Below are 25,021 nucleotides of genomic sequence, written 5' to 3' on the forward strand. Positions count from 1 at the left end.
TGAAACCGCATAGTATGGTAGTTTTATCTGGACAACATTGGCTGCTTTTGTGTGGCATATTATGCCTAGATTTAGAGGAGATTATCAGTTATGGGGAGCCTATACACACACACTGATGTTAGACTACAATTCATCTCATCTCTGACTGTCAGGCAGTGGGTGGTTATATATATACACACGTATAGAACTAATATCACTACCCTGAAAATGTTTGGGGTAACAAACATCTTTTAATACTGTCAGGAAGGCTTTAGACATATTTGAGTAAGGTGTATGTACATATGCAGTTTTTTATCTCTGAATTTATTATTATCATTATTATCATTAATAATGTATTTGTTTCAATGGGCACTTTGAACTTTAAAAATAAACAACCACATTTGGTCAAGAGCACAAAGAACAAAGCTATAGAAGTACCAGACGTCCATGTCTTGGAATTGGAAAAGTGGTGTCAAAAAAAGTAACTTGGATCTTCTGAAAGGCACAACTGACTGCAGCAGCCGAGTCGTTTAGCATTCCCCACACCTTGCTGCATTCCCTTTCTCATTTTCTGCTAAAGGGGTTCATACTGGATTAGATCTAAACCTAAGCATGATAAAGCTTTTCATCTTCTGAACAGACTATTTTAAAAGAAGTTCCATCAGATTCAATATAATTCTGCTAACTGGCATTTCCTTTAGTATCACTCATACCTTCCTCCTTTTGACATAAGTCTTCCACAACCTTGAAAACAGAAAGATTAATTCTTATCACTTGGGGAATTAGATTAACCATTTGGGTACGTTGGGCCCTGGGTCATGTGATGGGAGGGATGACTGGCGGCCTTGCATTTATTTATCTCCAAATTTGTAAACCACTCTACATTAAAAAGAAATACCCAGGCAGTGTATAAAAATAGTACAGAGTAGTGTAGAAAAAGCACAGTGTGTCATTATCCAGATTTTTTTTTTTTAAAAAAGGCAAGGCACATCATCAGCCCCATTGTATGACCCAAGGGCATTTGTAGCCCCACTTTCCAATGTGAGCAGAAGCAGTCACACTTACCAGGAGCTATTAACTCTTTAAGGAAATCAGGGGGAAGCTTTAAAGTGCAGCAGCAGCTGCTCTGAGCAGCTGTTAACTAAAGAAAGAAGAAGAAGGTTAGAAGTCAGTCCTTGGGCGACCTTGTAAAGTAAGTCATTTTATTGACGGAGTGGCTGTGTATGAATTTCATGCAGATGAGCATTGAACAGCTAAAATATTTTGTTGCCTGTGCTATCCCATACCAGTAACAGAATCTCAAATAATGCAGATAATTGTAATCTGAAGAATTTCCGTATTTTATATATATATATGTATAAATAGGTGGAGTTTGAAGATGGTTCTCAGATAGCAACGAAAAGGGAAGAAATCTACACTCTGGATGAAGAACTGCCCAAAAGAGTGCGGGCTCGATTTGTAAGTACTGACAAACATGTTGAAATTGGGGCAAAATGCCACAAGTTGATGATTGAATTTCTGTATCATCCTCACCGCTTTTATAAAGATTCAGTGCTTATGCGTTTCTTTTACAATTTCCCAATAGCGTCGTGTCAGATCAAGCCTTATCCAGCCTGCAAACAGCATTTCTCTAGATCCTTGGATGCTATTATGTGTGTTGTAGATAAAAATTGCCCTTTTCCCTTATGGGGTATCCAAGAGCCCATATGGAGTCCCTTACATAGGTTCCCTATTGGTAGGAGAGAATAACAGAGGCCAACCAGAGAATATTGAGAAGCAAAGCAGCTAGTAAGCTTGATCTTTATTGAACTGTTGCAACAGGGTGCTCCCCTCACCCGCAGGAGAGGAGGAGGGATCCAGAAAAATGGCATACAAGGCCTTTTGAAATTGCCACCCTGTAGATCAAGACCACCCCCAGAAACATCATACATACATCACAGAAGGGCTGTAACCTAAGACCACCCCTCAGATACATCATACCTACATCACAAAAAGGCGGTCTTAAAACAGAAATTTGAATGTTGTTTTTCTCCTGTCATTGTTTATCTCCTGTCTGGCAGGTTACTTGATTGGATTGCCTGGGGAGCCTGGCCAGTCTTTTGTAATGATAAATACTTAGTTCCTGGGCCATGTCACAGGCTCACACCCTATTCAAATACAGACATACCCTTAAGACAGGATTTGTGAAGGAAAAGACAATGGGGAGGCTTTTCCACTTTGACCTTGCAGAGAAAACATTTGCTCAGTTTAGGAATCAAAATGGCTTCAGGCCGGTCTTCCTGTGCTGATCTATGTACGTGCGGTTATGAACATTACCATATATCTAAGACCTCAAAATTCCTATCACAATGTGGCAGCTTGCCACAAGCTGGTCATTCCGGTGAAAGCAGGAAGAACTCACCCATCCCAGGAATACAACCTTGCTGTTGCTTAGCTCTTCCACATTATTCATGTGTGCTCCCTACTTGGCTGGTCAGAGGCAGTGGTGCTTCTGAATACCAGTTCCTGGAAACTGCAGGAAGGGCAAGTGCCCTTGTACTCAGATGCTGCTTGAAGGCTTCCAAGAGGCATCTTGGGTGGGCACGGTGAAAACAGAATGCTGGACCAAATCCACTGATCCAATCCACCACATCCTTTCTTCATTCTTATGTTCCACACTGGGAGCCAGTGTGGTGTAGTGGTTAAGAGCAGTAGACTCGTAATCTGGTGAACCGGGTTCGCTTCCCCGCTCCTCCACATGCAGCTGCTGGGTGACCTTGGGCCAGGCACACTTCTCTGAAGTCTCTCAGCCCCACTCACCTCACGGAGTGTTTGTTGTGGGAGAGGAAGGGAAAGGAGAATGTTAGCTGCTTTGAGACTCCTCTGGGTAGTGATAAAGCGGGATATCAAATCCAAACTCTTCTTCTTCTTAGAAGTTCCAGGTGTAGCTGTAGAGGGTTTAGTTTCTTTTGACTATGAGAGCACTAGAGATTTACAGTGTCTTTCTAATGTTCACTTTATTTGCAAATATATGAACAGGGTGGAAGCACTCTGTTGTGTATAATTTTTACTAAATTTTCTGTTTTATAATATAGAATATTCATTTAAACAACCTTAAAATGTCAATGACTTCCCTTCTTCTCTTTCCATGGCTCATTTTGCATATCATAAATCCCAGCACATTTTATATAAACTAAACTGTTCAGTATTCCATTATTACATCCATCAAAACTTGTTTACACTGTTGAGTTTATCTTAATGCTGCCAACATTTTCAATCTTCCAATCTTTAAATGTACGTTCTTCTTGTTTTCTTATTCTATATGTTAGGTCTGCAAGCTGTGCATATTCCATTAGTTTAAGTTGTCATTCTTCTGTAGTTGGGACTTCACTTGTTTTCCATTTTGGGGCTAACAAAACACGGGCCACAGTAGTGGCATACATAAATAACCTTTTTTTTGACACCTGGGAATTTCCATCTAAATTATCCCCAACAAAATTATCCCTCAACAAAAAGGACCCTGTTGTGTTTTTTAGAAAAAGTACTTTTAAACATTTTTTTTCAATTCATTATTAATTATTTCCCAATACTCTTTTACCCCTTTACAGGTCCACCACATATGAAAGAACGTACCCTCAGCCTCATTGCATCTCCAGCACTTATCTGATTCAGTTTTATACATAGCAAGCCTACTCGGAGTTAAATGAGTGAAAGCACTCTGTATCAGGCAGCCGCAAATTTCCTTACGCCTGAGTCAGATTCCCAGACTATAGCTGTTGTAACCTCTCTACGGTTCCACCCCAAAATCACAGCTAAATTCTCATCTCTATCTCTCTCTTTGTCTACATTCAAACTGCAAGCTGCCTTCTTTTCATTGACTTGTCATGTCACTTTAAACTATTGTTAAAACTACGTTTTGGTTTAAATGTGAATATGCAGCATGCTGATACATCATGCTTCGCTCCTTCACTGCTGATCCCAGGAAACAAGCCATGGTCTGGCTTAGAGTTACATCTGAGCCCAGGGTCGTGGCTTGCTTCTTTCCAATCAATGAGCTCTAAGACTTCCCAAACATATTGTCCACCTGTGGGCACTTTGGAAGATGCCCTGGCAGACCAGAAAGGTCTCTATCATGCATTAACTTGAGATATTTATAGTCTACAAGTTTCAGAATCATGAAACAGAGTTTGTAGCTCCAACACGTACCTAGCAGCATACATGGGAAAGATGGTTCTTGAATAGTACAATAAATAACTTAATTGGTAAGAACAGTGGATTGATTATTTGTTAAAAAAAGCAAAAATTATGTTGAGGAAAATGACCCATTATTACTTATTGTTTTATAGAGTATTCATAATGGGCTTTATAATTAACTAGATGTTCCATAAATCTGTTTTATTGTTGTATTTAACTTAGAATAGCGCTGCAGATATAGTAGATTTCTGCCATTTATTAGAAATCATGATAGTTTTATAGATCATTTTTACTTCTGTCTGTAATAATGTTAACTTTCCAGGGGAGTTAATGATATTGTTATAATGTTCCCTGAAATCCGGGAATACCCTAGTATCCAGAAATCTCTTTGCATCTGGCTTTGGTAATGCCCCATTCATCATGAAAATCTTTTGACGAGAAGTCAGTAAGACTCTCTTCTAGCTCAGCCTAGCAAAGTATGCTACTCTGGAGATCTGTTTCCTGACTGTACTCAGAGCAAGGGACTGAAACCCTGGATCTTGAGTATGCCAGCAAGATGGCCGTTTCCACCATCACTGCTATCACAAGACTATAAAGTACGTGCAGCGTGATGGCAGCTACACTTGGAAGTAGATTGGCTAGGATTGTTTAAGAATGGCAGCATCAAAGTTACCTCCTCCTAAAATTATACCAGCTCGACTGACCATGATGAAAGAAGCGTATACAGTGGAACCTTGGTTCTCAAACGGCTTAGTTGATGAACAAATCGGCTCCCAAATGCCGAAAACCCGGAAGTAAGTGTTCCAGTTTTCCAATGTTTTTTGGAAGCCCTAACATCTGACGTGGCTGTCGGCTATTGTTTCCGGGGCGCCTGCGGCAATTGGAAGCCGCGCCTTGGTTTTTGAACGTTTCAGAAGTTGAACAGACTTCCGGAATGGATTACGTTTGCGAACCAAGGTACGACTGTACATGAGTAAAGGCTTACTTGCAAACAAGACAAGTGAAGAGAGCCAGGCAGATGAAAGGAGAAGGCCAATCACTGTTTGAATAACAATGTCTTCTCTGGTAGAGGTCAATACAATCTGAGCTCATTCATTTTGGTTTATTCATACCTTTCTCACCATGGGTGTTTCTCCCTCTGCCCTTGCTGATCTATCAAATTATGGGTAACCAGCCCATATGATTCAATCTGTTTTCAAACATCCAGCCCCTTGGAAGGTCCATCCCATCCATGGTTTTTAAATACACCAGGAAGCTGATCCACATTAGAAATTTACATGCTTTCTCTTGACTAACTTTGAAGATTAATCTCCACTCAGTGCCTGCATTGATTTATGAATGTATACAACTTGAACTGATGATGGTCTGTGACCATTAAGTAGAAAGACTTTCATGCTCTTGAAGAGGTTGTTGATATTTATGTTTATTTGAAGAGAATATACCGGAGTAGGAAAACTATTTATGTGGTGTTTCGTTATGTATGAAATATACCCTATAGTGAATGTCTCTTTTTAGTCTACAGCTTCTGATATGAGGTTTGAAGACACATTCTATGGAGCCGATATTATACAAGGAGAAAAGAAGAGGCAGAGGGTATTGAGCTCCAGATTTAAGAACGAGTATGTGGATGACCCTGGATACCGCAGTTTCCTGAAAACCTCGTTCCAGAAGAAGTGCCAGAAGAGATTATAAAAGAAGAAGAAGTGGACTTCTGCTCACCTGCTCTCTTTTCCTTTGTGTGCGGAGGGGATGCAGTTACTAAATGTGGGGTTTTTAAAAAGGACAGGTAATCATCTTTTTGTCTGACATGTAGCTTGTGGTTCAAACACATATTGAGAGTTTGATCTAAAAATATCTCGGGCACAGACAGTGTTTCTTAACTGAAGGGCTGTGATGTGTGGGCTAATATGCTAAACAAGGACTGTCTGATTCACATCAAGGATCGATCCATGTCACATTGCCTCTGTCCAAGAACATGCCTAAGAACCCAGAGTACCACCGATTGGAGAACTTTTAGTCTTGCCTTGCACTGACAGTTACAAGAGAAGTTATATACCAATCTAGGTGAGGAACTTTCTTCAGCCTCCAAAGTTCAAGATTTGCAATCTACATTGTCCACAAAAGGAAAAGGGAGTTCAACCATATATATATATATTCAAAGCTTTTCTAAAAAAAAAAAAAAGTATAAACAGCACTGAGATCTACAAATACTGCTGTACTGTCATAATTTTGTACAGCGCTTCCCACACTGTTTATGCCTCCTGTGCTTTCAGTGCTCTCTGGCCAGGACTCAGTTGTTTAAATGTGATGGTGGGGAGGTATTACTAGAGAAGAGAAAGGTGCTTCTAAAGAGGGAGACCTTCAGGAAATGAATTGTGGGTGTATATTTAAAGAGAGAGATTTTTGGCATCTATTTTTAAAGGGTTTTTTTCCACGATACTCTGTGGGGACGACAGCAATTTGTACAATGAAATGTCTTTTATTGTGTTTGTAAAATTAGAGTTTACATATCTTCGCTTGGCAGGCTAGGTTTGAACTAATGTAATATAGTAATATAATATGGTCTTCCCTTTTTAAATAATAGTCTGCAAATGTAATAGTGTTGGAAATTAAAAAAAATGATGTCCCTTTGTCTACTAATGTTGGGTTGCGGCAATGTAATCTGTAGGGATCACACACACACACACACAGCCACACACACGCCTTGGTCAGTATACATCTTTGTTCAAAATAAGGCCTAGTTTAAACATGACACTTAAAAAAACCTTACTAGTGAGGATTGCAAGTGGCTGGTGCCTTCTATAAATGGGTTTTTTAATTTATAAGATAAGAAACCAGTTGTACACATCTGTGCGTACAATTAGCACATCAGTGCAGTGCATAACTCTGCCACATAGTCATCTAGTGAGCCAGTTTAAACATGATTTGGTTGTGCAGAACTCCACACCAGTAAGACTTTTAATTTTTAGCACACCCAGCATAGCATTTAGATCAGACTTTAGTTCACACATAGTCATTACTAATAACCGAAGCACGACCTTCCTTTCATTTTTCCTTTGCCTTACGGCGTTAATCTTGTCAGGTTGCGCAAGAGACAGCAGAATGTGCTTGTGTGTTTTCGCAGTCTTGTTGCAAGATATGCTTTGGGATTGCAAAAAGCCTAAACGAGCTTTAGCTTTTGCAGAACATTATCTTTTCCATGGGTGTCAGTCCAGCAACAGATCTCCAGCCAGCTGCAACAGGGATAAAACTCTCCGAATTCAGTATTGTATGAATTCCAGATGAGCAGTAATGCTCTGCTGCAACAAAACCAGCAGAGTCCTCAAGGAATCTTAAATGTTAAGTTACTTTATTTACTTTATTACTGTATAAATATTAAGTTATTTGATTGATTAAATTTATATCCTGCCCTTCATATTTTTCTTTCATGAAACAACCCTGTGAGGTGGGTTAGAATGAACAGTACAGTAGTACCTCGGGTAACATACGCTTCAGGTTACAAACTCCACTAACCCAGAAATGGTGCTTCAGGATAAGAACAGAAATTGTGCTCCGGCGGTGCGGCGGCAGCAGGAGGCCCCATTAGCTAAAGTGGTGCTTCAGGTTAAGAACAGTTTCAGGTTAAGAACGGACCTCTGGAACGAATTAAGTACTTAACCCGAGGTACCACTGTAGTAGGAATGTTAGCATCACTGCATTGGGCTTACTTGTGTTTCTAGTGTATGAAAGCAGGAGTTGCTTTTACTTTTACTTTTTTGCTCCTGCCTCTACAAAGCAGTCACATTTCCTTTAACCATCACCCCCTGCCCAGGAATTGGAGCATGATGATGGTGATGATAATGATGATGATGATTTATTTTACAGCAGTGGCTACAGGCACCATTTCTTGGTGATGGGGGTCCATACAGGACTTCCCCCTACTCCAATCCACAATAGATGAGATTCTTCCAAGGCCCAGATTCTTCCAAGGGTCCATCAATCTAGAGACAAGGGAAGACCAGCTACCTTGTTCTCCCTGCTATTTCCTGGCTACTGCCTGCCCAGCCCAATGCCCCAGAAGAAGCTAGCCCAGCGCTGGCCGTAGCACAGGGCTTTCATTCCCTGCCATCCTCTGAGAAAGACAAATTCCTGGCTTTTGAGGATCATGAATTCATCCTCTACCTCAGGTCCAGGGATCTCCCTCTCCCCACCACAATCCTTCCAATTATCTGAGGATGTTTTAAGGCAAATTAAGGAAGCATTATCAAAGGAAATGGGTATTATCCTTCCAGAGCAGCAGCAGCCTTTGCAGCCAAAATCTGCACCAGCCTCTGCAACTTGAGCTGCTAATCCTCAACAATGTCAGAAATGCAGCTTGTATCACACATCATCTAGAGAACCTCCAGCTCCATCCTCACCTAATCCTTTTCCCCACCTGTCTACACGGGGATGGTTCCATTCACTCTCAAACCTCCCAGTTTTTGGGGTTTCATTTCCTTTGACAGAATCAGATGATGATAAATGGAGTGAAGGATCAGTAACTGAAGAACCCCCATCGGACAGGATGCCTTTGCTATGCCATGCCCATGCCCATGCCACTCTGGGATTGGCTCCCAAATCAACAGAACAACCTGCAGGCACCACACAACCTCTTCCTGTGGCCTATGCCCTGTCATCTCCCAAAATTGTACCCACCCCTGCAGTTATCAAGAAAGTGACCAAAGTAGAATGCAGGGCTCTTTCTAATAAATATTAACATGCTGGATACAGAATTTGTGGACCACCTTAAGACCTCAACAGTGGACAAACCAGTTTATTCTCTTCCATCAAAATATTTGTTACCAAAGGATGGAGATGCACAGTTAAAATATACCACTGATAGGCACCTATATTTTGCTCTCAAGTGTGTCCAAAAAGCAGCAGCCCTCTCTTCTCATGTAGGATCTCCTTACAAATCCAGAACAGGATCCTGCACACTCTCGCCTGCTTAAGATCTCCTGAGCAGCATCATTTACAGCTGGATGCTTCTCAATTTGCGGCATGGAGTCTCTCACCTCCATCAGGCATTCTCTCCATCTCAGTTACTTCATGATGTCTATAGACCTTCAGGAAGTACCAGCCATTGGTCAATATCATCAATTCAGAATGACTTGGCCACATCTCCAAGAGTATTCACAATGATAAAGGTTGCTTTGGTGGCCCACATCTGCTTCCACAACAACTACAGTTACCCACATCTTAATGATCTTCTGATCCATTAACAAACCAGAACCCAGGCGGTCCTCCATCTTCAATACACTGTCCAATAGCATCATTACTCTCTGGAGAATAGGGGGAATGATAATACTATTGGTCATCTCACTTTACATTATCGCTAGCTTACAAGGTGCCACAGAGACATCCCCACTTCCTTCCACTTTGGAAATCACCAAAATGAAAGTGCAGGCATACACTGTGAAGATTATGAATCAAGAGAGCTGGCTTTTTGGCTGTTATTTTTACAACTGATGTAATTGAATAACTGGCTTCTAACTGAAGGCAATGTACACCCAGGGCACGTGAACTAATACTAAGCAGGTAGGTTCTGTGACGTGTCTGGAAAATGCTTTACCAATCAACATTCTCTGGAAAATAGATGTAAACCACTGGGGAGTCAATTTTCTCTCTCCAAATAGGTGGTTTTTGTTGTTGAAATGGTGAAAAGAATGGATCGCCTCCTGTAGAAAGGAATTGATGGCTATTATTAAAGTTTAAAAAAAATAAAAATCTCCGCAGAAAGCAATTGAGAGGAACTACAGAAGGGTAATTATTAGCTAAATGAGCTATTAACTTCTTCATGAATGTTAAGGGAATGGGCCTAGTAGCCCCCAGGAGAAGATTAGAAACCCAAAAGCCCATGGGTTTCTTCTGTGATTGATCATATGTCATCTACACAGGCATTCTTATTTATTTTATTTTATTTAAATTGGAAAATGAAGCAGTCTGTCTGGTTTCTAGGCTGATGCTCCACTACAAAGTGGTGGCGGTGGGGGAGAGTAAATGCAGACCTGATTACTGATTGTCACTTATGAACAAGATCCAGACTACTTTTAAATTAGCAATATCTAGGGTTCTCCATTGATTAGACATTTTAGTTGATTGTCTGCCCTTCAATGCATGTATTAAATAATTCTCCGCATTACAAAAAGCAAACAAATTCAGTCTTGTACCTTTTTGATATATTGAAGAGGGTGTGGCTTAATTTAAGCATGTAATGTACAAACACTAGCATTTATTGGGGGGGGGGAAATCCCCTACCTTGTATCATTCAAACTCTAACTTTGAGACATTTACTGTTACAAACACTAGAACCAAGATAGTTCCAGGTACCTGTAATTCACATCCTTACAGATTTAAAATTTGCCCTCAATGATTAAGGCTTCAATCCTATACCCAATTACCTAGGAGTAAGCACCACTGAACTTCACTTCTAAATAGATATGTATAGTATTTGGCTTCCACTGATGAATCCAGTGATGAATTAGGTTGCAAGCACATAACACTTTCCAGGGAGTAAGCCTCATTGAAAACAATGGGGGTGTACTTCTAAGTAGACATGACTAGGGTGCTGCTGGTAGTTGATTAATCCACCACCCATTGAAAGTTACAGTTTTGATCAAAAATTTGCTCCACCGTGGACTAAAATGCCTTTTTAACTAGATGGCTGCAGTCCCCTTTCTGCATGTGCAGGCTGGGGTCTTTTCTTCCAAAAACGTAGCGTATGTATGTATGTATGTATGTATGTAAAGAAAAGAACCAGGAACTGACTTATTTGTGATTCTTACGATGGAGTAGGTGACATTGACATTGCTATTTGAGGACTACGATTTGCTCTTATAAAGCCAGAGATGTAGCCAGCAATAAACGAAGATGGTATATTCAGTGTTCCTATTCATCTCTTATGGATGAATAGACCCCTTCATGGATCACTTGCCTTGCCGTGGCGAAGGGGCTTGAATAACTCAGAGAAGCTATGAACTATGCCGAGCAGGGCACCCAAGATGGACAGGTCATAGTGGAGAGTTTTGACCAAACGTGATCCACCTGGAGCAGGAACCGGCAAGCCACTCCAGTATCCCTGCCAAGAAAACAACATGGACAAAGGCAACAGGCATATAAAAGTTATGACGCTGGAAGATGGGCCCCTCAGTTGGAGATAATTGGAGGTTGCAGAGTTTTGAAAAACTAAAGGGTAAGGTGCAAGATTGGTTTCATTATGCCCAAATTAATGAGGTTTTTAAATTGGACAAAAAAATAGGATTTCAGGTGGAAAAATCGAAACTTGAGACAGAGCTGTTAGAACCAAAGACCAAGGTATTATCGAGAATGTATAACTTGCTGCTTAAATGGAATACTCAGGATGAGACAGTTAAATCAGCCATGATAAAATGGGCTCAAGACATTGGCCATAATATCATGGCTGAGGACTGGGAAAGGTTATGGACCACCGGCATGAAGTTCACGGCATGTAATGCCTTGAAAGAAAACATTATGAAAATGGTATATAGGTGGTACATGACCCCAGTCAAGCTTGCTAAAATTTACCATTTGTCTGATAATAAATGTTGGAAATGCAAGGAGGCTGAGGGGACATTCTTTCATCTTTGGTGGACTTGTCCAAGAGTGAAGGCCTTCTGGGAAATGATCTACAATGAGTTAAAAAAGGTGTTTAGGTACACCTTCCCTAAGAAACCGGAGGCCTTCCTTTTGGGCATTGTCGGCCAAAAGGTGTTAAAGAAGGATAGAACGTTTTTTATGTATGCTACCACAGCAGCAAGAATTCTTATCGCTAAGTATTGGAAGACTCAAGATTTACCCACATTGGAAGATTGGCAGACGCAATTGATGAACTACATGGAGTTGGCTGAGATGACCGCCAGGATCCGAGACTTGGGAGAAGAAGCAATGGAGGAGGATTGGAAAAAATTTAAGGACTATTTGCAAAAGTTTTATAAGTTATATGAACTTTAAGATGCTGCATGACTTGGAAGGTTAGCCCCAGCAATGAGAGTGGATTATACATGAAATTGGAGAATATTATTGAAAGATTCAAAGTTTAAATGGTTAAAAATGATAATATGTTCGGCTTTTAGAGTAAATGGAAAATAAGAGATTTAAACTTAAATTGTAATTGAAAGAACAAAAGAAACACATGAAACAAGGTTATAATTTGTTGTCAAATTTATTATTAAGAATGCACTGTGCGGGAGGTGTGGGGAAGTTCGATAGAAAATGGAAATAAGTTGTTGAAATGGTTTGGTTTTTTCTTTTTTCTTTTTTTATCTTCTGTTCTATTTTTCTTTGTTCTATCTGTAATGGAAAAAATGTAATAAAAATTATTATAAAAAAAGAAGAAGATGGGCCCCTCAGGTCGGAAGGCGTCCAACATGCTACTGAAGAAGAGTGGAGGACAAGTACAAGTAGATTCAGAGCTGATGGAGCGGCTGGGCCAAAGCCAAAAGGACACTCAGTTGCGGATATGCCTTGAAGTTGCGGATATGCCTTGAAGCGCTGATCCCCCGCTGGATCAGCTAGCTTTTCCAACTCTCCTTGATCATGCAGTGGCCAAAAGCGGTTGTATGTTTCGACCGCAGAAACAATTACTTGCTCTGTTTTGCTGTTATTGTTAGTAGATGGTGGGGGAGATTCAAGCTTTGACTGCTTTGCTCTTGGAGGTGAACAACTTTTCTCAGCAGATCTTGGTCGCTTGCCATGACCCATTTGTCGCTGTCTCACTAACTACGAAGGTTCAAAGTAGAGGTAAACGGAGATAAAAGAGATAAAAGAGAACTTATCTTTATGGACGCAACTCCTCTGCTACTCCTCGTCCACTGCTCAACATAACCCAGTCTTCAAGACGGCGTTACTAATCAGCAGCAGGCTTTCTCAGCAGGGGGTTTGAATATCCTTGTTGATACGTATATGGCCCCGACAGGCCAACCATAGAAGTAAAACGATTAAAAACTTCCAACAGAGGTAAAATAATTTAAAAGTCAAATAAAAACAGCTATAAAGACGGCTGTAAAAGGCTATAAAAGGCAATAAAAGGTTTGTAATCCGGAGGGTTCACGAAGGAGAAGTTGTTACAGCCGCCATCTTCTTTGGCTCCTCCCCCCTCAGACCTCCCATTTATAGTATTGGATTGCAGCCTGAAGCGAAAGGAAAGTCCAATGCTGTAAAGAAAAATATTGCATAGGAACCTGGAATGTAAGAACCATGAACCTTGGTAAGTTGGATGTGGTCAAAAATGAGATGGCAAGAATAAATATTGACATCCTGGGCATCAGTGAACTAAAATGGATGGGAATGGGCGAATTCAGTTCGGATGACCATATCTACTACTGTGGGCAAGAATCCCATAAAAGAAATGGAGTGGCCCTCATAGTCAACAAAAGAGTGGCGAAAGCTGTACTGGGATGCAATCTCAAAAATGATAGAATGATCTTGATACGAATCCAAGGCAGACCTTTTAACATCACAGTAATCCACGTTTATGCACCAACTACTGGTGCTGAAGAAAATGAAATTGACCAATTCTATGAAGACTTAAAACACCTTATAGAAATGACACCAAAGAAGGATGTTCTTCTCATTATAGGGGATTGGAATGCTAAAGTAGGGAATCAAGAGATAAAAGGAACAACTGGCAAGTTTGGCCTTGGAGATCAAAATGAAGCAGGGCAAAGGCTAATAGAGTTCTGTAAAGAGAACAAGCTGGTCATCACAAACACGCTTTTCCAACAACACAAGAGACGACTCTACACATGGACATCACCAGATGGGCAGCATCGAAATCAGATTGATTATATTCTCTGCAGCCAAAGATGGAGAAGCTCTATACAGTCAGCAAAAACAAGACCTGGAGCTGACTGTGGCTCAGATCATCAGCTTCTTATAGCAAAATTCAAGCTTAGACCGAAGAAAGTACAAAAAACCACTGGGCCGGTAAGATACAATCTAAATCAAATTCCACACAGTGGAAGTGAGGAACAGGTTTAAGGATTTAGATTTGGTGGACAGAGTGCCTGAAGAACTATGGATGGAGGCTCATAACATTATACAGGAGGCAGCAACTAAAACCATCCCAATGAAAAGGAAATGCAAGAAAGCAAATTGGCTGTCCAACGAGGCCTTACAAATAGCGGGAGAGAGAAGGCAAGCAAAATGCGAGGGAGATAGTGAAAGATACAGGCCTAGGACCCTCGTACCTATGGGACCGCCTCTCCTGGTATGCCCCACAGAGAAACTTACGGTCTTCAAATAAAAACATCTTGAAGGTCCCAGGCCACAGAGAAGTTAGGCTGGCCTCAGCTAGAGCCAGGGCTTTTTCGGCTGTGGCTCAGATCTGGTGGAACACTCTGTCACAAGAGACCAGGGCCCTGCGGGACTTGACATCTTTCCGCAGGGCCTGCAAGACAGAGCTGTTCCACCAGGCCTTTGGCCAGGGCACAGCCTGACTCCCTCCCTCGGCAATCTTCGCGGAGCTCTGGCCCAATGGTTGCCAGTGGCTTGAATTAATTAATTTTATAATGAATGATTTTAGAGTGTTGTTTATGCTGTACTTTTGTACTGTTTTATTGTTGTTAGCCGCCCTGAGCCCGGCTTCGGCTGGGGAGGGCGGGATAGAAATAAAAATTATTATTATTATTATTATTACAGGAAATTGAATGCAGATTTCCAAAAAATAGCAAGGAGAGACAAGAAGGCCTTCTTAAACGAGCAATGCAAAGAAACAGAGGAAAACAATAGAATGGGAAAAACCAGAGATCTGTTCAAGAAAATTGGAGATATGAAAGGAACATTTCGTACAAAGAATCCCATAATAAAGGACAAAAGGGGAAAGGACCTAACAGAAGCAGAAGACATCAAGAAGAGGTGGCAAGAATACACAGAGGAATTATACCAGAAAGAAATGGATGTCTCGTACAACCCAGGTAGTGTGGTTGCTGACCTTGAGCCAGACATCCTGGAGAGTGAAGTCAAATGGGCCTTAGAAAGCACTGCTAATAACAAGGCCAGTGGAAGTGATGATATTCCAGCTGAACTATTTAAAATTTTAAACGATGATGCTGTCAAGGTGCTACACTCAATATGCCAGCAAATTTGGAAAACTCAGCAGTGGCCAGAGGATTGGAGAAGATCAGTCTACATCCCTATCCCAAAGAAGGGCAGTGCCAAAGAATGCTCCAACTACCACACAATTGCACTCATTTCACACGCTAGCAAGGTTATGCTTAAAATTCTACAAGGCAGGCTTAAGCAGTATGTGGACCGAGAACTCCCAGAAGTGCAAGCTGGATTTCAAAGGGGCAGAGGAACCAGAGACCAAATTGCAAACATGTGCTGGATTATGGAGAAAGCTAGAGAGTTCCAGAAAGACATCTACTTCTGCTTCATTGACTATGCAAAAGCCTTTGACTGTGTCGACCACAGCAAACTATGGCAAGTTCTTAAAGAAATGGGAGTGCCTGATCACCTCATCTGTCTCCTGAGAAATCTCTATGTGGGACAAGAAGCTACAGTTAGAACTGGATATGGAACAACTGATTGGTTCAAAATTGGGAAAGGAGTACGGCAAGGCTGTATACTGTCTCCCTGGTTATTTAACTTATATGCAGAATTCATCATGCGAAAGGCTGGACTGGATGAATCCCAAGTCGGAATTAAGATTGCCGGAAGAAATATCAACAACCTCAGATATGCAGATGACACAACCTTGATGGCAGAAAGTGAGGAGGAATTAAAGAACCTTTTAATGAGGGTGAAAGAGGAGAGCGCAAAATATGGTCTGAAACTCAACATCAAAAAAACGAAGATCATGGCCACTGGTCCCATCACCTCCTGGCAAATAGAAGGGGAAGAAATGGAGGCAGTGAGAGATTTTACTTTTTTGGGCTCCATGATCACTGCAGATGGTGACAGCAGTCACGAAATTAAAAGACGCCTGCTCCTTGGGAGAAAGGCGATGGCAAACCTAGACAGCATCCTAAAAAGCAGAGACATCACCTTCCCAACAAAGGTCCGTATAGTCAAAGCCATGGTTTTCCCAGTAGTGATGTATGGAAGTGAGAGCTGGATCATCAAGAAGGCTGATCGCCGAAGAATTGATGCTTTTGAATTATGGTGCTGGAGGAGACTCTTGAGAGTCCCATGGACTGCAAGAAGATCAAACGTATCCATTCTTAAGGAAACCAGCCCTGAGTGCTCACTGGAAGGGCAGATTGTGAAGTTGAGGCTCCAATACTTTGGCCACCTCATGAGAAGAGAAGACTCCCTGGAAAAGACCCTGATGTTGGGAAAGATGGAGGGCACAAGGAGAAGGGGACGACAGAGGACAAGATGGTTGGACGGTATTCTCGAAGCTACAAACATGAGCCTGACCAAACTGTGGGAGGCGGTGGAAGACAGGAGTGCCTGGCGTGCTCTGGTCCATGGGGTCACGAAGAGTCGGACACGACTAAACGACTAAACAACAACAACATTAATCTCTTATATCCTGATCCCTGATGTTCGCAATCGCTGGGGGGGGGGGAAATAGCTCCTCCTTATTGTACCTGCAGAATGTTGTACTGTTTTCTTAAACAGAAAAGGTGTCAGAGATTCAATAGAAACCACATAGTCTGAAGCTGGGGTGCACTCCCAGGTAGCTGTGTAGGCTGTGTATATTCTCTTAGAGCCTTCCTTAGGAATTAGGGGTGTATTTTATTGGCAGCTACTTTGTAACCTCTTGAATGGTCAAGACTAGGAATTGGGGGAGAAATTTGATTCGGATCACAGAATCTACCATGTTGGCACTTCCCAAAACAAAATGAGAACCAAAACACAGTTATCCTTCAAAAAATTCACATATCTGAATTTTGTAATGTAGTTCTTCACCCAAACAAGATTTACAAAAATGGGTATAGTATGCATAAAAATGAATATATTAATAAAAATAGCATAGGAGCAGGGGGGAAATGCTGCCTTCCTATTCTGCACAAACGAAACAAGACAACACTCTGCAAGTAACATGAAGGCTATGTAACTTTTCAATCAATTCCTAGATTTGATGTACTTAGAATGAATGGGACTCTGGGGTAACAGAAGTCAAGGGTTAGGCTAGTGGATGCTCAGACAGGGTAAGGACTGAGGCTTAGATATTTTGCCTTGGTTCTGCTCCATGTCGTCCTTGCTTTTGTCAGACCATGTAATCCATTCTCCCCAGTGAATTTGGCTGCTGTCAGTATAGTAAGAACATCATTTGCCACCACAGCATTTCTTTGTATCAGAATTTCATGCTTTATACCTTTCAGATGGTCATGTTAGCTGGTATAATTTCTGCCCTCAGATCTCTTTATCTCATAGCCTGTCCCCTACACTGAATTTACCCTATAACAGTCTAAATGATACACACAACTTGACTTGTCTTATGCACACTGTAAGTTCGGGGGACAGGACGGGACGGGAGGGGGACTGCTCAGATTCATGTTTATTTTGAGTGTATGTCTCTCTGTGTGTGTCTATATAGATTGAGTGGTTAATGTGCATAGAGACTGGACCTTAACCAGACCTCATTCACATTCACTGAGTTCCATTTGGGGGCGGGGCGGGAAAGCCCTGTTCAGAAGTATAGTCTCCAGATCAAGGGAAGAAATAGTATCACTCTATTCTGCACCACAATTTAAGAAGGATGTTGGCAAGCTGGAACGTGTGCAGAGGAAGGCAACCAAGATGATCAAGGGCCTTATGAGGAATGATTGAAGGAGCTGGGTATGTTTAGCCTGGAAAAAGGAGACTGAGAGAAGATATGATAGCCATCTTCAAATATCTCAAGGGCTGTCACATGGAAGATGGAACAAGCTTGCTTTCTTTTACTCTGGTGGGTAGGACTCAATCCAATGGCTTCCAGCTACAAGAAAGGAGATTAAGACTAAACATCAGGAAGAACGTTCTGACAGTAAGAGCTGTTTGGCAGCCAAACGGTCTCCCTCCAGAGATTGTGGGCTCTCCTTCCTTGGAGGTTTTAAGCAGAGGCTGGATAACCACCTGTCATAGATGCTTTAGCTGAGATTCCTGCATTGTAGGGGGTTGGTCTAGATGACCCTTGGGGTCCCTTCCAACTCTACAATTCTATGATTCTATATGTTTGGTAATTTAATATTTACCACCACTTTTCATGGAACAGAAGCTAATCAGTCTATAACTTCTGAGGTCCTCCTGGAACAACCACCCCCCTTTAAAACAAGGTGTTAAATTGTTCATTTTTAATTTGTCAGCAAGACCCAGAACTTCATCTTGTACCACTGCTATTTGCCTCAGTCCCTCAGACTCCCTTCTGGAGAAAGTTAGTTTAGACACAGCCTTTGTGAAGGTAGTACAACCCACCAGTTACTGCAGCATTTCCTCTTCTTGGTGTCTCTCTGATTTCATTCTCCTCCCCAACATCACCCCAACCATTCCAGAGAGGGGAGCGATAGCATCTCCCAGTTCCAATTTAGGCTTGGGGTGTGGCACGGCTCCAAATTTTGCTGTTGACCAGGAACCTAGTTACCTGCTGGGCTATTTACAATTCTTGCTGAATTGAGAATGCAAGCAAGTCAAACACCCGAGCTCCCCTTCCAACTTTCCCAAGGACGGCCAATATATTCCATTTGTGGGGGTGGTGGGTTTTTTTAGTAGTAGTCAGCGGATTCCTTCAGGGTAATGAGCTTCATTTAGCCTAAAACACTCTCTCTTCTTGAAAAATATGGGCAGTAATTCTGCTCTAATTTCCCATTTTCTCCATTTTTTATATAGTTTCAAGCATGAAATATGGCAAATTACCTTTAAAAGTTTGATCTGTGACTCTGGAGTCACATTTTACAATAATGAATTTTCTATAACGTCACCCACATTTCCTCTAGCTGCGTCCTGTTCAGAGGCTCAGGATATTGTTGGGTGTGCTGCTGCTGGTGGTTTTTTTTTTTAATAGATGCAATGCCTGAAAGTCTAACTCAGCTAGCATGCGTGCAAGAGCCTTATATAATAAGACACTGACTGCTGTGGAAATGACTGAATATAATAGGAAAATCAGAACACAGAATGCATTTTAGTTAATGGGACATTTCCTAGAAGCTGATGCTCTAGAGAGTGCTAATGCCAGCAGAAATGGAAAGGCAAAAGGGGGGGGGGAGAGATCCATGGATACGGTACAAAAAAATGCCTCTAAATAAACTCACCCTCCCACTCTGCCCCTGCTTAAAAGTGACTAAGGCTGCAACCCCAATCCTACTTACCGGGGAGTCAGCATCAATGAATTCAAGAGGACTTCTGAGTCGTCGAAAAGATGGGCCATTGACAATGTAGGCTACCTGGCTGTTTGGGCTTGTTTCCGAAGGATCTTACAAACCCCAGCATGAATGTGGATTAGCCAAAAGTGGAGATAGCTAAATACATGAGCCCACCTTTCTGGCTGTTTCTTGTTTCCTCTTATCCATGCTGAAATCATATTGTTACTTACACTCCATGTACACATTACCAGCTTAAAACATAGTGAGGTTGTGTGTCCCCAGGCCCCATGCTGCGCTTCAAGTTGCAATTGCTGTATACACCAGAGACAGAGAAGAGTCTTCCCCTCGTATGCATCGCCTGATTGGTTTTGCTGCACCTGCCCCCCCCAAACTGTTCATGATGCTCTCCTATCTGCACACAATGTCCTCTGGACAGATGCAATGGCTGTCTCAAATGGACACACCTCAGCTTAGCTGCGAGGTGAAAGTTGTTGAAGATTTCCATTTGGGTGGAAGCTTTCCTGTAGCAGCCAATTCCATAGTTTGATTATTATGCACTGAAATATACTCGGAGTTGAGAGTGGATTTCATGCTCTTTATTCAGCTCATAGTGGTGAGGAGGAATGGAAGTTCCCCCAGAATGTCTGCTTTATATATATTATTTACACAATGGGCCCCACGTGATTGGCTAATTCCGGGATTCTCCTGTAGGCCAATCAGGTTGCAGATTCACTTCCACCTGGAGCTGGATTGGGTGGCTCCTGTGGACCAATCAGACCGCTGCATTTTGGATCCTATTCAACTCAGTACATAACATGCACTGTGTGAAGAAGCGCTTCTTTTGTCTGTTCTGGATCTTTGAACATCCATTTTCATTGGATGGATGGTAGTATTATATATATATATGAGAGAGAGAGAGTTTGCTCTCTCCCACACCATGCATAATTTTATAGACCACTCTCTCGCCTCCTCAAGCCTTATATGTCTGTTTTCTAGGCCTAAAGTGGCTGGAGGAATGGACCAACAAGAGAAGACAAGTGGACATTTCCTGCTCTTGAAAGAGCAGTTCTGCCAGACCGCTTTCCAACAAAAATTATATCTGTCGAAATGAAAGCTGGAATAAGTCTCTCCACCTCCTCCTGTTACCCATCTGTGAAAAATGCCACTGTGATATGATTAGGAAGCTATTTTCTCTAATGCAGAGAATTCATTGTGAAGCTCTTTTCTTTGGCCAACAAAGAAAGCATCTATTTAGAATACTCTGTGACAGCAACTACAACAGAACTCCTCCTGCTGTTGATAAATCTGCAACCTTTGTTGCCCTGTTCTAAAAGATGCTTTGTGTCTCAGCTTGTTGGAGACAAAACCTCATTTCTGTTGAAAGGGAGGGGGGAATATGAGGAGCTGGAAGAGATTATATTTCATCTTTTGTAAGGCTCTACTACAACAATGCTATTATCCTAGATTTCTGAGGAATTTAATTGAGCGCTGAAGAACAAAATTAATTGTTTTGTGCTATTAGGGTCTTACTTAAGTGGGTTAGAAAATGAAAGTCGTCGTAATTGCAGATGACTTGATCAATCCATAGCTAGAATATCCATTACTACTTTCTCTTTCCAGATGGGCGGAGGGCAGGGAGTTGCTGGAGCCACAGACACACCTGAATTACCGCTTAAGGGCATCTTCACTACATACTACAGACAACCTTCTCTGCAATTGGCCCCTCACCAGGCCATCCTAGCTGGATAGATGTATCTCATTCCCATCAGCCCATCATTTGAACATCATTTGCCACTGCAGAGAAGGCCCATTCTCGGTTTGCTGTTGCTTATGTTGGAAGTTGCCCAGAGTGGCTGGGGCAACCCAGTCAGATGGGTGTGGTACAAGTAAGTTGTTGTTGTTGTTGTTGTTGCTGCTGCTGCTACTGCTGCAATCCAGTCAAACCCGTTCCTTTGCTAAGGTTGTTGCCTTAGCCTACAAGTAGAAGAAGAAGAAGAAGAAGAAGAAGAAGAAGAAGAAGAAGAAGAGGAGGAGTTTGGATTTGATATCCCGCCTTTCACTCCTCTTCAGGAGTCTCAAAGCGGCTAACATTCTCCTTTCCCTTCCTCCCCCACAACAAACACTCTGTGAGGTGAGTGGGGCTGAGAGACTTCAAAGAAGTGTGACTGACCCAAGGTCACCCAGCAGCTGTATGTGGAGGAGCGGAGACGCGAACCCGGTTCCCCAGATTACGAGACTACCGCTCTTAACCACTACACCACAGTACTGCCATTTACCCAGTGCCATTTTTCTAGACAAAGAGGTGCTGGAACTCACCATGAACTTCTCCCCGTTCTTTTAGAATGAGAAGTGCTGGAGCTAAGCTCTAGTGAGCTCCAGCTGGAAAAAAAGCCCTGCATTTATAGGTCCAAAGAAGTTACCACAGAGATAAATGAGGGGGGCTTTTCCCACCTCAGCTGGCTGGTGGCCATGTCATCCTAGGATGAAGAACAACAGGCCATGGGGCAAGACTGTGTATGTGAGCGTTGTGTGCATGTGAGTTTGGTTGATGCTGGAAACTGAGGTCATAGGGGCTTGTCTTGCTCTGTGCTGGACCCCAGGCTATGACTTGGAGATCTCCCTTGGGCATCTAATGAGGGGACAAGACATGTTGGAGAGTTGGTGCTATGCGCAGGTTGTATATATGTGTAAATAAAACTATAAATCACAGAATACAGTCCTCGTTGACCTTCATTCTAGGGAAACTGAACCCTGTGAAATCACCCCTGGAACTTCTTGCTGCTCATAGATTGGGGTGCACGCAACAGTACGTATAAGCTAGCGCTTTTTGAATTTTTAAATTTTGTCCCTTTTTATGATGCTTAAATGGTAACCCTAATGGAAGATGGGAGAGATGACTAAAAGCACAACATCACTCCAGGGGAACTGTATAAACAGGGCCTGAGCAGAAGCAATAGCATATACATACTGTAACTGTCTCCTCTGTATCTCAATTAGACCGTGCTTTTGATATAGTATTTGCTGGAAGCTAAAGGGTTTATTAGATGTTTCCCTCAGTTGTTCCCCAGACCATGAGCACACATCATTAGCTTTCTTTGCTGATGCTTCGTAGGAGGATGCAAGAGGCCAGAGGGTTGTGGTTACCCACCAGAAAGTTGCTGTTTTCCCAATTTAATTTTTCAGGAAGTCAAATCAGTTGCTGGTATGCTAAAAAATTATGTTGTTTGCTTTGCTGCATCATTGCAATGTCATTATGGCCCTGAGGGGGTGTGAGCAAAGGATGGGCATTAATTAATATACTCCAATGTCTTCTGTTCTCTGGTAAATGCATCAAATGGAACACTACCTAGGACAGAATTGAGAGAAAGAGCAATGCTCATCTTGCAAGGAGTTTTGCACGGTTGTGATCTACAGTGCCCTCCCTACAGCTAGGAATCTGCCTTACACCAAGTCAGACCACTAGTCTGTCTTGCTCAGAATCATCTACACTGACTGGTGAAGGTAGAGGTACGTGGGTGGCGCTGTGTTCTAAACCACTGAGCCTCTTGAGCTTGCTGATCGGAAGGTTGGTGGTTCTAATCCCCACAACGGGGTGAGCTCCCGTTGCTCTGTCCCAGCTCCTGCCAACCTAGCAGTTCAAAAGTACACCAGTGCAAGTAGATAAACAGGCACCACTGCAGTGGGAAGGGAAATGGTGTTTCCATGCGCTCTGGTTTCTGTCACGGTGTCCCGTTGTGCCAGAAGCAGTTTAGTCATGCTGGCCACATGACCCAGAAAGCTGTCTGTGGACAAACGCCAGCTCCCTCGGCCTGAAAAGCGAGATGAGCACCACACCCCATAGTCGCCGTTGACTGGACCTAACCGCCCAGGGGTCCTTTACCTTTACCTTTACACTGACTGGCATAGTCTTTCTGGGGTCCCATTTGGGAGTCTCTCCTAGTCATACCTGGAGATTCTGACAATTGAACCTAGGATTTTCTGCATGCAAAACAGATGCTCTACCACTAAGTTGTGACCCTTCCGTCACAATCTCAATTCTTTTAATTCAGATGTTAGAAAGACTTAAAAGCAGCCATGGACCCTCCAAGTGTCCCAGTTGGAGAATAGCCTTTACCAAAGGTGTCATGGGCTTTGAAGACACTCAAACTCAGGACGCAAGGGAGAAACGTGCTAAGAGGAAGGCACGCTTGGCAAATCCACACTGTGATCAACTCCCGCCCGGAAACCAGTCTCCCCACTGTGGAAGGACGTGTGGATCCAGAATTGGCCTCCACAGTCACTTACGGACTCATGGCTAAAACCATGTTTATGGAAGACAATCTTACTCAGCTACGAGTGATCTCCAAAGAAGAAGAAGAAGAAGCATGTTGCTGTTACCCTGACCAGAAGATGAAAGAGAAAAGCAAATGTGGGATTAGGACAAAGCAGTTTCAAGCAGTGGCGTAGCGTGGGGGGTGCCAGGGGTGCCGGCCGCACCAGGCACAACATTTGGGGGGGCGCGTTTGGCCGGCCCTCCTCGAGGAAGCAGGAACCCCACTGTCCTCGGACCTCCTCCGAAGCCTGGCGGTGGGGCGGAGAGACCTCCCCGCGCCAGCCTTCGGATGGCTGTCCTGAAGACTTGTGGTGGGAGCAGTGGCGTAGCGTGGGGGGTGCAGGAGGGCCTGCTGCACCTGGCGCAACATCTGGGGGGCGCGCGGAAGAGACTCGAGTGCTAAAATCCACGGGTTAGGGGGCGCAAATTACTTGCCTTGCCCCGGGTTAGGGGGCGCAAATTACTTGCCTTGCCCCGGGTGCTGAGAACCCACGCTACGCCACTGGTTTCAAGTAGAAGGAAGGCCTGGGGAACTTGAAGGTGATGCAGAAAGCGATGAGAGAACCAGGTTTCTGGACATCGTTAGGCACCGTGACCACCATGAGACATGATCCTAGCAATAGGAGAGGAAGAGGAGGGAGGGGGAGAGAGAGAGAGAGAGGGAGAGAGATTTGCAGTACAATTCACATCCACGCCTGCAGATGTTTATGCCAGCTTTGTAACGTGAAATCCTCTAATAGACTGTCTTGTGGCTCAGTTAGATTGAGGGGAAAAAAACCAAGTCTTTTTTTCTATCTCAAAAGGAATCTACAAATAGCCCAGCGGCTCTTTGGAACAGATCCTTAGAGGGCAGCCTACTGATCAAATGTTTCCATTTACGTAGGATGCTCATTGTTGCCTTATCCCTAATCCTCTCCCATAATGAGCAAGGGAGCAAACCTTCTCTGTCATCTTGCATTTTACAGGGAGGAAATGACTTACGGTATTGGGAAGAAAAGTAGCAAAAGCATCGTTTGCTTAAATTTTTATTTTTATTTTTTACTGGCAGTCTACTGATAAACAAAAGTGAGAAGGAATCCATCTCTGGGCCCTGCAAGCTTTGAGCCTTTGGAAGTCATAGGAAGCCTCAAACCTTCATCTCCAAGGGCAGAGGGAAAACTGGTGCCAGATCCTCCCTCCCATTGCCACAAAAACATCTGTGATGCTTGCCCTGATGATGATGTCAGAGTTCTGGTGTTGGCGGGGCTGAAAAGGGTGTGTGCCAAGGGTGGACCAATGGAAGGTTGGGATC

At 42.8% G+C, this 25,021-nt stretch overlaps 1 protein-coding gene and 1 long non-coding RNA gene across 6 annotated transcripts in view; one reads left to right on the forward strand and one right to left on the reverse strand.

The window, feature by feature from the left end:
* Window positions 1-6,792, forward strand: part of KDM4C (lysine demethylase 4C) — a gene marked incomplete at its 5' end in the record, with an annotated part of 199,862 nt that extends 193,070 nt beyond the window's left edge. For all 5 annotated transcript variants that reach the window (XM_081176222.1, XM_081176225.1, XM_081176224.1 and 2 more), the window contains 2 exons: window positions 1,345-1,437; window positions 5,668-6,792. In XM_081176222.1, the coding sequence (XP_081032348.1) occupies window positions 1,345-1,437; window positions 5,668-5,844 (270 nt within the window). In that variant the 3' untranslated portion in view covers window positions 5,845-6,792. The remainder of the gene's footprint in view (window positions 1-1,344; window positions 1,438-5,667) is intronic.
* LOC308577086 overlaps window positions 1-25,021 on the reverse strand; it is a 78,321-nt gene that overhangs the window by 11,136 nt on the left and 42,164 nt on the right. Inside the window, exon 2 of the long non-coding RNA XR_014003424.1 lies at window positions 1,045-1,120. This is a non-coding gene — a long non-coding RNA (uncharacterized lncRNA). The remainder of the gene's footprint in view (window positions 1-1,044; window positions 1,121-25,021) is intronic.

Source organism: Podarcis bocagei, assembly GCF_964188305.1.
Source record: "Podarcis bocagei genome assembly, chromosome: 17".
In the NCBI taxonomy this organism is placed as follows: domain Eukaryota; kingdom Metazoa; phylum Chordata; class Lepidosauria; order Squamata; family Lacertidae; genus Podarcis; species Podarcis bocagei.